We start from the raw sequence: 14,284 nt of genomic DNA, 5'->3' as shown, positions 1-14,284 counted from the left end.
AAGATCATGAGAGATTACTACAAGCAACTCTATGCCAATAAAATGGACAACCTGGAAGAAATGGACAAATTCTTAGAAATGCACAACCTGCCAAGACTGAATCAGGAAGAAATAGAAAATATGAATAGACCAATCACAAGCACTGAAATTGAAACTGTAATTAAAAATCTTCCAACAAACAAAAGCCCAGGACCAGATGGCTTCACAGGCGAATTCTATCAAACATTTAGAGAAGAGCTAACACCCATCCTTCTCAAACTCTTCCAAACAATATCAGAGGAAGGAACACTCCCAAACTCATTCTACAAGGCCACCATCACCTTGATGCCAAAATCAGGCAAGGATGTCACAAAGAAAGAAAACTACAGGCCAATATCACTGATGAACATAGATGCAAAAATCCTCAACAAAATACTAGCAAACAGAATCCAACAGCACATTAAAAGGATCATACACCATGATCAAGTGGGGTTTATTCCAGGAATGCAAGGATTCTTCAATATATGCAAATCAATCAATGTGATACACCATATTAACAAGTTGAAGGAGAAAAACCATATGATCATCTCAATAGATGCAGAGAAAGCTTTCGACAAAATTCAACACCCATTTATGATAAAAACCCTGCAGAAAGTAGGCATAGAGGGATCTTTCCTCAACATAATAAAGGCCATATATGACAGACCCACAGCCAACATCGTCCTCAATGGTGAAAAACTGAAACCATTTCCACTAAGATCAGGAACAAGACAAGGCTGCCCACTCTCACCACTCTTATTCAACCTAGTTTTGGAAGTTTTAGCCACAGCAATCAGAGAAGAAAAGGAATCCAAATTGGAAAAGAAGAAGTAAAGCTGTCACTGTTTGCAGATGACATGATACTATACATAGAGAATCCTAAAGATGCTACCAGAAAACTACTAGAGCTAATCAATGAATTTGGTAAAGGTGCAGGATACAAAATTAATGCACAGAAATCTCTTACACTCCTATACACTAATGATAAAAAATCGGAAATGAAATCAAGAAAACACTCCCATTTACCATTGCAACAAAAAGAATAAAATATCTAGGAATAAACCTACCTAAGGAGACAAAAGACCTGTATGCAGAAAATTATAAGACAGTGATGAAAGAAATTAAAGATGATACAAATAGATGGAGAGATATACCATGCTCCTGGATTGGAAGAATCAATATTGTGAAAATGACTCTACTACCCAAAGCAATCTACAGATTCAATGCAATCCCTATCAAACTACCACTGGCATTTTTCACAGAACTAGAACAAAAAATTTCAAAATTTGTTTGGAAAAACAAAAGACCCCGAATAGCCAAAGCAATCTTGAGAACGAAAAACGGAGCTGGAGGAATCAGGCTCCCTGACTTCAGACTTTACTACAAAGCTACAGTAATCAAGACAGTGTGGTACTGGCACAAAAACAGAAAGATAGATCAATGGAACAGGATAGAAAGCCCAGAGATAAACCCACGCACATATGGTCAACTTATCTTTGATAAAGGAGGCAGGAATGTACAGTGGAGAAAGGACAGCCTCTTCAATAAGTGGTGCTGGGAAAACTGGACAGGGACATGTAAAAGTATGAGATTAGATCATTCCCTAACACCATACACAAAAATAAGCTCAAAATGGATTAAAGACGTAAATGTAAGGCCAGAAACTATCAAACTCTTAGAGGAAAACATAGGCAGAACACTCTATGACATAAATCACAGCAAGATCCTTTTGGACCCACCTCCTAGAGAAATGGAAATAAAAACAAAGATAAACAAATGGGACCTAATGAAACTTCAAAGCTTTTGCACAGCAAAGGAAACCATAAACAAGACCAAAAGACAACCCTCAGAATGGGAGAAAATATTTGCAAATGAAGCAACTGACAAAGGATTAATCTCCAAAATTTATAAACAGCTCATGCAGCTCAATAACAAAAAAACAAACAACCCAATCCAAAAATGGGCAGAAGACTTAAATAGGCATTTCTCCAAAGAAGATATACAGACTGCCAACAAACACATGAAAGAATGCTCAACATCATTAATCATTAGAGAAATGCAAATCAAAACTACAATGAGATATCATCTCACACCAGTCAGAATGGCCATCATCAAGAAATCTAGAAACAATAAATGCTGGAGAGGGTGTGGAGAAAAGGGAACACTCTTGCACTGCTGGTGGGAATATGAATTGGTACAGCCACTATGGAGAACGGTATGGAGGTTCCTTAAAAAACTAAAAATAGAACTACCATATGACCCAGCAATCCCACTACTAGGCATATACCCTGAGAAAACCATAATTCAAAAAGAGACATGTACCAAAATGTTCATTGCAGCTCTATTCACAATAGCCCAGAGCTGGAAACAACCTAAGTGTCCGTCATCAGATGAATGATTAAAGAAGATGTGGCACAAATATACAATGGAATATTACTCAGCCATAAAAAGAAACAAAACTGAGCTATTTGTAATGAGGTGGATAGACCTAGAGTCTGTCATACAGAGTGAAGTAAGTCAGAAAGAGAAAGACAAATACTGTATGCTAACACATATATATGGAATTTAAAAAAAAATGTCATGAAGAACCTAGGGGTAAAACAGGAATAAAGACACAGACCTACTTGAGAATGGACTTGAGGATATGGGGAGGGGGAAGGGTAAGCTGTGACAAAGCGAAAGAGAGGCATGGACATATATACACTACCAAACGTAAGGTAAATAGCTAGTAGGAAGCAGCCGCAGAGCACAGGGAGATCAGCTCCGTGCTTTGTGACCGCCTGGAGGGGTGGGATGGGGAGGGTGGGAGGGAGGGAGATGCATGAGGGAAGGGATGTGGGAACAGATGTATATGTATGACTGATTCACTTTGTTATAAAGCAGAAACTAATAAAAAAAATTTTTAAAAAGAGAAGACTCATCAATAGAATTAGAAATGAAAAAGGAGAAATAACAACTGACATTGCAGAAAAAGAAAGGATCATGAGAGATTATTTCAAGCAACTCTATGCCAATAAAATGGACAACCTGGAAGAAATGTGCACATTCTTAGAAAAGCACAACTTCGGAGACTGAACCAGGAAGAAATAGAAAATATAAACAGACCAATCACAAGCACTGAAATTGAGACTGTGATTAAAAATCTTCCAACAAACAAAAGCACAAGACCAGATGGCTTCACAGGCGAATTCTATCAAACATTTTGAGAAGAGCTAACACTTATCCTTCTCAAACTCTTCCAAAATATATCAGAGGGAGGAACACTCCCAAACTCATTCTCTACGAGGCCACCATCACCCTGATACCAAAACCAGACAAAGATGTCACAAAGAAAAAAAACTACAGGCCTATATCACTGTTGAACATAGATGAAGAAATCCTCAACAAAATACTAGCAAACAGAATCCAACAGTACATTAAAAGGATCATATGCCACGTCAAGTGGGGTTTATCCCAGGAATGCAAGGATTCTTCAATATACGCAAATCAATCAATGTGATACACCATATTAAAAATTGAAGGAGAAAAACCATATGATCATCTCAATAGATGCAGAAAAAGCTTTTGACAAAATTCAACACCCATTTATGATAAAAACTCTCCAGAAAGTAGGCACAGAGTGAACCTACCTCAACATAATAAAGGCTACATATGATAAACCCATAGCCAACATCATTCTCAGTGGTGAAAAACTGAAACCATTTCCACTAAGTTCAGGAACAAGACAAGGTTGTCCACACTCACCACTATTATTCAACATAGTTTTGGAAGTTTTAGCCACAGCAATCAGTGAAGAAAAAGAAATAAAAGGAATCCAAATCGGGAAAGAAGTAAAACTGTCACTGTTTGCAGATGACATGATGTTATACATAGAGAATCCTAAAGATGCTACCAGAAAACTACTAGAGCTAATCAATGAATTTGTTAAAGTAGCAGGATACAAAATTAATGCACAGATATCTCTTGCATTTCTATACACTAATGATGAAAAATCTGAAAGAGAAATTAAGGAAACACTCCCATTTACCATTGCAACAAAGAGAATAAAATACCTAGGAATAAAGCTACCTAAGGAGACAAAAGACCTGTATGCAGAAAACTTATTATAAGACAGTGATGAAAGAAATTAAAGATGATACAAACAGGTGGAGAGATATAGTGTGTTCTTGGATTGGAAGAATCAACATTGTGAAAATGACTGTACTACCCAAAGCAATCTACAGATTCAACGCAACCCTGTCAAGCTACCACTGGCATTTTTCACAGAACTAGAACAAAAAATTTCACAATTTGTATGGAAACACAAAAGATCCCGAATAGCCAAAGCAATCTTGAGAACGAAAAACGGAGCTGGAGGAATCAGGCTCCCTGACTTCAGACTATACTACGAAGCTGCAGTAACCAAGGCAGTGTGGTACTGACACAGAAACAGAAATATAGATCAATGGAACAGGATAGAAATCCCAGAGATAAACACACTTACCTATGGTCACCTTATCTTTGATAAAGGAGGCAAGAATATACAGTGGAGAAAAGACAGCCTCTTCAATAAGTGGTGCTGGGAAAACTGGACAGCTACATGTAAAAGAATGAAATTAGAACACTCCATAACACCATACACAAAAATAAACTCAAAATGGATTAAAGACCTAGATGTAAGGCCAGAAACTATCAAACTCTTAGAGGAAAACATAGGCAGAACACTGTTTGACATAAATCACAGCAAGGTCCTTTTTGACCCACCTCCTAGAGAAATGGAAATAAAAACAAAAATAAACAAATGGGGCCTAATGAAACTTAAAAGCTTTTGCACAGCAAAGGAAACCATAAACCATAACCATAAACCATAAAGATGAAAAGACAACCCTCAGAATGGGAGAAAACATTTGCAAATGAAGCAGCTGACAAAGGATTAATCTCCAAAATTTACAAGCAGCTCATGCAGCTCAATATTAAAAAAACAAAAAACCCAATCCAAAAATGGGCAGAAGATCTACATAGGCATTTCTCCAAAAAAGATAGATTGCCAACAGACACGTGAAAGAATGCTCAAGATCATTAATCATTACAGAAATGTAAATCAAAACTACAATGAGATATCATCTCACACTGGTCAGAATGGCCATCATCAAAAAATCTAGAAACAATAAATGCTGGAGAGGGTGTGCAGAAAAGGGAACCCTCTTGCACTGTTGGTGGGAATGTAAATTGATACAGCCACTATGGAGAACAGAATGGCGGTTCTGTAAAAAACTAAAAATAGAACTACAGTACGATCCAGCAATCGCACTACTGGGCAGGTACCCCGAGGAAACCATAATTCAAAAAGAGTCATGTACCACAATGTTCACTGCAGCACTATTTACAATAGCCAGGACATGGAAACAGCCTAAGTATCCACCGACAGATGAATGGATAAAGAAGCTGTGGCACATATATAGAATGGCATATTACTCAGCCATAAAAAGAATCGAAATTCAGTTATTTGTAGTGAGGTGGATGGACCTAGAGTCTGTCATACAGAGTGAAGTACGTCAGAAAGAGAAAAACAAATAATGTATGCTAACATATATATATGGAATCTAAAAAGAAATGGTTCTGATGAACCTAGGGGCAGGACAGGAATAAAGACACAGAGAGAATTGACTTGAGGACACCGAGAGGGGGAAGGGTAAGGTAGGATGCAGTGAGAGAGTGGCATGGACATATATACACTACCAAATGTAAAATAGACAGCTAGTGGCAAGCAGCTGCACAGCACAGGGAAATCAGCTCTGTGCTTTGTGACCACCTAGAGTGGTGGGATAGGGAGGGTGGGAGGGAGGGAGATGCAAGAGGGAGGGGATATGGGGATATATGTATGCATATAGCTGATTCACTTTGTTTTACAGCAGAAACTAACACAACACTGTGAAGCAATTATACTCCAATAAAGATGTTTAAAAAAAAAAAAGATCTCATGCACTGAGGAGTAAACAAACAAACCAAAAATACAGGTACAGTGTTAAACAGTAGTGGAGGTGGCAGACTTATCTTGTTCCTGATCTTTGTGGAAATGCCTCTAATATTTTTCCATTAATTGAAATGCTGGCTTTAGCACTAAAATATACATATCTTACCATATTATGAAAATGGCTTATTCCTATTTTCTTGAGTGTTTTTACCATGGATGAGTGAATTTTGTTAATAGCTTCTTTAGTATCTAGATAATCATAGTTTTTCTCCCCAGATCAATTAATATGGTTTATTTTATTAATGGATTTTCTAAAACTGAACCACATTTGCATTCCTAGAATAAATACCACTTAGCTGTGGTATATCATTTTATTAATGTGGTACCAGATTTTTGTTCCCTATTATTTACAGTTTTTACATGATATTCATTTGTAATATTGGTCTGTAACTTTCTTCCTTTTTCAGGTGGGGGCTGAATTTATAAGAGTTAGGTATCAAGGCTATACTAGCTTCATAAGATAATTTGGAAGATTTTGTTTATTTTCTATGCTCTGGAATAATTTATGTCATATTGGAACTGTCTGGTCTTTGAAAGTTTAATAGAACTTCCCCTTGAAACCATCTGGACCTGGTGCTTTTTATGGAGTAATTCCATGATTACTCTCTATTTCTTCTGCAGATATTGGGCTGTTTAAGCTTTACATCTGGGTTTTCAAATATTCAGTGGGAACTTTTATAATTTCTTATTTTATATAGTTTTTTTTCTTTTCTTTCTTAAGTAATGATATGTCTATTTTAAGCTTTTTGCGAAAGGAGATTTTGACTTATTAATTAGTGTTACTCTTTTTCTGTCCTCTACCTAATGAATTTTTACTTTTACCTTTATTTCTGCCTTTTGTTTTGGTTTACTTTTTTATTCTTTTTCTAGCAGTTTGAGAAGGGAATTTAATTCCTTTATTTTCATTTTTATTTATTTGTGTTTAAGGCTATAGATTTTTCTCTGGTCATTGCTTTAATGTGTCCCATAGATTCTGACAGTGTTTCCATTATCATTATTTCTTGAAATTCTGTAATTTTGGTTTTATTTCTCTTTCACGCTAGAAGTCTTTAAAAGAACGTGTTTTAATTTGCTTGTGGAAGGGCCTTTTAGTTTTATGATTTAGTTACTTATTTCTAGTTTCACTGCATTGTGATCACAAGGGTTTGTTTTTGTAATTTCTGCTTTGCATAATTTACCGATTTTTTGTGTAATCTAGCATATGATCAATTTTATGAATGCTCTTTATTGATTTTGTAGTTTAAGGCCTTCTATATCCTTACCTTTTTTGTTATTGTTCCTCTTGATCTGTCCTATATTGAGAGTGGAATATTAAAAGCTCTTATCAGTGTATTTTTTTCTATGTCTCCTTAGACCTATACTGTAGTTTCTACTTTATAAAGGTGGCTACTGTGTTTCTTGGTACATAAACATAATTGTTATATCTTCATGGTGTGTTGTCACTTTTAGCATTAAAGGTGTCTTTCTTCGCCACTTTTTCTACCACTATTACAACCCCTGCCTGGTATACCTTTGCCCACATCATAATTTTTGGACTTTCTAGATGAATTTCCCAGTGGAAGGACCATTTGTTTTATGATTAGCTATCCCCAAAGTCCCTTTCTCTTCTTTTTACTCTCAGAAGTATGCCTTTCCAAGGTTGCCTTCTCGAGTGTCCTGTACACTGTGAATTTGCTTCTTGTAGGCTGCTCTGGTCTACCAGGACGTTTTGTTTTCCACCAGTATTTTGGCACTTTCAGTGGTCTTTCTCTTTCTTTGGATTATTAGAGTTCATTCTTAGGCCTTTCATTCTCCTCTTCCTTCTTCTGTGCATTTCCCCACAACCCTGCCTTGCCCTCTGCGAAGAGAGTAAGAACTTGAGAAATATCTTTGCTAGAAACTGGTGCTTATATCTCCTAATTATAGGTAACTTGAAGTTTGTATTGTTCTCTTTCTTCTAGTTGAAGTTGTGGAATTCATGTCATTTTATTTGTTGTTATTATTGGTTTACACAGTTTGGAAAGATGGTTGAAAGATTTCAGTGCACACAGTGATTTCCTCGGTTACACAGACGTCTGTTCTGTTGACTTCTTTGTTACCAGTATCTTCCTTCTAGAATGCATGCTCCATCAAAACAGGGCCTGTCTTTATTTTCTACTTTATCTTCAGTGCCTAGTATGTAGAAGACACTCAGTAAATAATTGTTGAATAACTTCTTCTTTTACCCATTTTTCTGTTGAATTATTAATATTTGTTTTGATGATTTATGTCATGTTATATATGAAGGTTAATAATCTAATAGAACAATAATTTATTTTACTTTTAAGAGTTTAAGGTGTGAATCAGATATCAATAGAGAATTTTTTGTAGCTTTTATTTAGATTAAATGATGCAAGATTTAAATTTATAACCTGACTTGGTCCCATTGATGGCGGTAATAATTGTTTACATTTTTTTAATCGCTGTAGTGTTGTAGACTCCATATCTAACAAATACAGAGCATTTGTATTTATATACTTTCAGTTACTGCCTTTTAAAGCACTCAAAAGGGATTTAGCAAATTCTGGCCTAGTGCTTTATCTTGGTGCCCCTGGCATATGCTCACATATCGGTAAAGGAGAAGGGGAAATAGTAGCACAAAAATGATAATAAGCAGAAGAATGAGTTGGGAGGGAGAATAAAAGTCAAGAAGAAGGGATGGAAAATATAGACAGAAGGTAGAAAACTGGGACATGCCACCATCAGGTTGCTTCATACTGATCCTGGGTTGTCTGTTCTTCCTCTGGGATCTTATTCTCTGCCTCAGAATAGACCAGCACCAACAGCATTGTATTGGATCCCTTTTGTTAGGGGCCTAGTGAAATTCCTCCATCAGAGAAATGGCTTAGAGCACAAGACTCCTGGAGAGAACAGCTCAATTTTAATAGCTGAGGGAATTTGGTGTTTTGCTTGCTTCCACTGAAAATGGTTGGATGTTTCATTGATTGGCAAGGAGAACAAGGAAGCCTTTCATTTTTAAGGATGGCTTTAGAGGGCAAACTGGGCAGTGCCTGGTGAAGTGGGTGTTTTCTAGTGAATGACATTTGGTCTATTTTTACAGTTGGAAACATTCTACAGTACTCTTAAGCTTATTGTTTAAGCAGGCAAGAGAGCATGCTGTGCAATCATGAGTGGAATTTTTACATTTGATCCCAGGGTCTGTTTTCTCCCCCATAGTTTAGAGCCTCCATGAACTTGGCTTCTGAATTTATAAATATTTTATTGGTTTCAGAATCTGCTCTCAGTTTACTTATCTTCACCTTGTAGATTATTCAAAGGAAAGATTAGAAACATACCTGGTTAACATCTAACAGTAAATACTTTAAGATTAGATTGGAATTCCGTAAATTCTTTCTTTATAAGTCATTATAACTGCTTTCTTCCTTTTTTTGTATTTTCCCAGGCTCTTCGACTCATCTGTGGTGTCCTTTTGCTTGAGCTTTGCTCTTAGTTAAACATGTGAATATTTCTTTGTGTTGAAAATGCTAAATCAATGGTTACATTCTTATATGTATTCAAGTCAATTTTCTAATTATTTTTCTCAAAAGTTTAATTTTGCTGGTATTATAGGACAAATACATTTTGGAAAGAAGTGCGCATAATCCCAACAACCAGAACTGTTTCCTATTTTCTGTGTGTACTTTAATTCCCATTGTTTGTCCTCGTGCATACAAATTTTTGCCTCGTTGCAGTGTGCTGCTTCGTGTTCTGTTATTTCCATTTAACGTTTACCAGATTGCCTTTCAATAATTTTTTAAAAACAGTATACTGTCCTTTGGGTATAATATAGTAACTTCTAAATAATTTTTAAGTATGCCAGGTTTTATTCTGTTTAAAAAGTTAAAATATTTTTGTTGTCATGAACTTTTACTTCCCTTTTGTCATTTTTTTCTTTCCTTAATCTGCAGTATATTGGAATTGTTGTATAATTCTCTTATGTGTACAGTTATTATATATCTTCACTACAGTTTTTAGCAGGTGAGCTATATTCTCTACCATATGCATTCATTTGATATTGAGGCGAAACAAAGAATAATTAACATATTCAGAGGATCCTAAAACCTTATTTGAGTCATTTTTCGTCTCTAAATCTTTCTCCAATATTTCCAATAAGGAGGAAAAATTAATTTCTCTCTTTTTCTCTGCCTGCTTTCATCTGAGATTGCTAACAATTGTGCCAGAGGAAAAGAACATGGGCAGAAATAGAAAAGAGACGCAGATAATCCACAAAATGGGTCTTCATCCGATCTCAGTATTTGAAGTGCCTAGACCAGTGTTGCCTGGCACAAAGCAAGCAGTCAGGAAATTTATGTTGGGGGCACAGATGTATTCATGAACAAACCAATCAATAAAACCACATGGATTTCTCAGATGGCAAAATCTAAAAACCTCCTTAAATTTTATTGAGACTCAGAAGGTCATCCTAATTATCAAACTTCATTAAACTACCACAATATTAGTCATAACAAGTTATATTGTTTGTTAAGTCTTAAACTGACACACATATATATATCACACTTTTGTTTCTAAAGGAAGTAGAAATTCGGAACAAAGACCTGGAGGGACAACTGTCTGACTTGGAGCAACGTCTGGAGAAAAGTCAGAATGAACAGGAAGCTTTTCGCAATAACCTGAAGACACTGTTAGAAATTCTTGATGGAAAAATCTTTGAACTAACAGAATTACGAGATAACTTGGCCAAGCTACTAGAACGCAGCTAAGGAAAGTTAAATTTCAGTGCCAATTGATTAAAAAATATACTGTCTCTCTTCATAGGACTGTTTGGGCTCTGCATCAAGATTGCACAAAAAAATTGAATATCCCTTGTCCAGGAGGAGGATCTTTTGAAAATTGGAATTGTATATTTCAGTGTAAATTTTAGAGTTGAGCTTGTAGCTAGTTGGGGAAAAAGAGATGAAAAACTTGAACTACAGATTACCTCCATGTATATTATTGGCCATAGTTAACTAGAAAGTTATAAACAGACACTTAATGCAATCTTTCTTTCTGATATTAGCCAATGGGAGAATTAACAAATGTCTGGGTCACATCCCCTTTTTGTGTTCAACACAGTGAAGGTTATCTGCTTTTTAAATTAATTTATTTATGATATCTAAAGCTGTGTTTTGTGCAAAAACTTAGTGATGAAAGCCCTGTCTTTTGTTGTAATCTGAATAATTTCTCAGGATATTTTTGCACTGCTGGCAGCAGTGCCATTACCAATTAATTCTTGCCAGGAGTGAGAGTGAGCTGCATCTTTAATTGAAACATACTTACTATAACTGGGTGTATAGAGTTCTTCCCTTTTTTTATACTGGAAGATATTTCACTCTGGTGACCACTCTGGTACACTCTGGTGTTCTCTAATCTTGTCTGCTGTATAGTTTACTTTTCCATATTGATTCCATGTATTTATGAGAAGATATTGTCTCCCATTTTATTACACATTTTAAAGCCAACTAAATGAAGGCAGCTGAGTCCCTCCAAAATTTTTCTTTTTAAATTTCTAATAAATTTGACACACAGTACTGAAATACAGCAGCCCGTCACTGGCGGTCTGGTCTAGCAATGTTAAGTATATTTACAGAATATGCAGTTACATTTATTTATATATTTTGCAAGAAATCTTTTCTGAATGATTAATGCATTTCAATTTACAAATAATAATGGTTGTTGGGAAACTGTTTATTATAGATCATTTTAAGGTGTATAGCTATTTTAAAGGCGATCCATTTCCATCAAGCAACCAATCAGAGGACTATTGGGATTGGAGCCGTGTACTCTGTCTGGGTCTTCACATCAACCACGTCTCTAGTCAATCCTCACAAGGCAATATTCTAAACTGTTAACTAGGCATTTCAAAACAGGAATTCAATTCAGCGGGCTCTTCTCAGTGAACAGGATTTAATGTTGTTTTGAGGTAATTTTAAAGGACTTTTAGCAAACATGCATTTCTTTATATATTTCTTTTAAGAAACTGTTTTAAAAGTAAGTCAAGTGCTGTCTAGTCTGCTTATGGAGTAGGAACTGCATCAAGAGTCCATATATTCTTGCTGTCCAATGCTTGTGATGTTGAGGAGGGTTCTTATTTAAAGTGTATGCTTGAGTATCTGACTCCATGGAGTTTACAAATGCACTGACTTTTTGTTTGTACCCCAAAACAGTTGAATTGTTAAGTACAGAATTAAGCTGGTTAATCAATTTGTAACCATTTTTTCACTCACAAACAGCTAATCAACACTAGACAATTTTGTTTTATATATATGTATGTGTATGTATGTATTTACATACATATTAATTTATATTAGAGTGAAAAATAAATGGTTTGTTTCTAAAGTTAGTTTCTAAAGTGAGTTTTCAGGTGTCTCTGAAAAGTTTATATCAGACACTTAATCATCTTGTATTATATGTGCTATAATATCATGTAAGTTACCTCCATCTATTTTAGGGTATTTGCCTCACCTGTTTATAATAGGGAGGATAATTTAGGTACACAAGCTCAGAGCTATTTCTCTGATAAATCAGGTAATAAAATTTATTTGATTGATGGAATTTTGAAGTATATGTGATTTTATCCATCAGTTTCTGAGTAACAGAGCACCAGATTTTAATTTAAATAGGGGATTTAACACTAGGGATCAGGAAATTTGGTTATGAAGAGTTAAAAATTCAAAAAAAAAATAGGGTAAGCTGTTGCAATGGTAAGTGAATTATTTTAATGATGTAATAAGATATTTTTAAATTTTGACATAGTTGTCATTTAATGGGAAAATAACTCACCAAAATGTCTCCACTTGAATTGTATTGATATATGAGACATCTGTAATTCAATATATACATATACTCATATGTATATACAGAAAATTATTTTTAATATTTTCCTATGGACATGAAATCTAAAATTGGAAATTTTGTGAGTTTTTTCCTTTCCGATAGAGTCTAATTTTTTCTTTTTTTAGTGATTCAACAATTTCTTGAGGGCTGCACCTTTAAATTCCCAGATTGTCATTAGATGTGTACAGTATATGGGAAAAGGTGGACACAAGTGCACATATAAATAAAATTTTCTTATTAAGACTATTTTAAACATTCATTTACAGTAGGAGAGTATCTAGAAATCATCATCTACAAGTCATAATTAGGTTGTGTGCCTACTGTAGTTTTCTTCATTTCTGTATTATATAAATAAAAGTTTGCATATTAAAATTTGATTTTTCCCAGAGACAAGTATTATATAATGTATATTTAGATCAAACTGTGGTAATATATTTATCAGAAAATAATGTTGGGGACTATAGCCTGAACATGTGGACTTGAAGTGACACAGAAAAGGAGAGCAGAGATTGATCCCATTGTGTGTAAGTTATTATATGATAACTATGAATTCTTGTACAAAAAAACAATTGAAAAAAAGAAAAACAAAAATACAGTTTTTATTTTGAAATACATTTGTTGTTCTCTGGAGAATGTATCTTTTTTTCCTTCAGTCTTTTACAGATACTTTTTAAAAAGCATTTAAGTGATGGCAGCATTTACTTAAATCTTACAGGTGCTACTGGATTTTGCATTAGTGTGTTATGTTGTGAAATCCTAACTTTGACATAAAAGGTTTTGTAAGTATTTCCCTGCCTGGAAAATTAGTTTTTGTTTCTCCTCTCTCTCTCTCTCTCTCTCTCTCCTCTCTTTCTCTCTGTCTTTTTTTTCCTCCCCCTTTCTTTCTGCAGATTAAAAAAAGTTCATGAAGTTGCATCCTTCCTGTCCCTAATAGAAGAACTCCAGCACCACCATAGATTTAAAGTTTTGCTGTCATTGAACTGTTGGGAAGCAGTTAGAGGAAAAACTTACACCTTTTTTTCAAGTGGAACTAAAAGAGACACTCAGTTAAACCACCACCACCTTTTAAAACTCATTTCTTTGCCTTGTTAAAATTAAATGTATTCTTTCACATGTGTGCTCCGGCCTCCCATGTTTTTACTTAACTCTGGAGTATGCAGCTCAGCTGCTGTCTCCTCGCAGACCTGATTTTCTGTCAGCTCTGGAATGCGAGGCAGGCTGTTTGGGAAAATGTGTTTGGTGGCAGTGGTTTCTTGTTTTTTAAAGAAATCCTTTTGTTTATTTGATATCAAATGATTTTAACATCCTGATATTCAGTGCTTGAAGCCATGAAATAGTCTTCATTGAACTTTTTTCTTCTGGATATTTAACATTGTTCCTTTATCATTCATGAAGTCAATT

General features: G+C 35.1%; 1 protein-coding gene across 2 annotated transcripts in view; it reads left to right on the top strand.

Moving 5' to 3' along the window:
- HOMER1 (homer scaffold protein 1) overlaps positions 1 to 13,491 on the top strand; it is a 129,616-nt gene extending 116,125 nt beyond the window's left edge. Inside the window, exon 9 of one of the 2 annotated variants that reach the window (XR_014015744.1) lies at positions 10,582 to 10,633. Coding sequence is in view for 1 of the 2 variants with exons in the window: in XM_081233034.1 (XP_081089160.1) it covers positions 10,582 to 10,770 (189 nt within the window). In the remaining variant the exon portion in view is untranslated. Of the gene's footprint in view, positions 1 to 10,581 lie in introns of both variants that reach the window. The other variant, XM_081233034.1, reaches the window with a different exon arrangement.
- The last annotated feature ends 793 nt before the right edge of the window (positions 13,492 to 14,284 follow it).

The sequence above is a fragment of the Mesoplodon bidens genome (genome assembly GCF_964165515.1).
Source record: "Mesoplodon bidens genome assembly, chromosome: 4".
Lineage (NCBI taxonomy): Eukaryota > Metazoa > Chordata > Mammalia > Artiodactyla > Ziphiidae > Mesoplodon > Mesoplodon bidens.
Note: the sequence above shows the minus strand (reverse complement) of the source record. Positions and strands in the feature narration are given on the sequence as shown.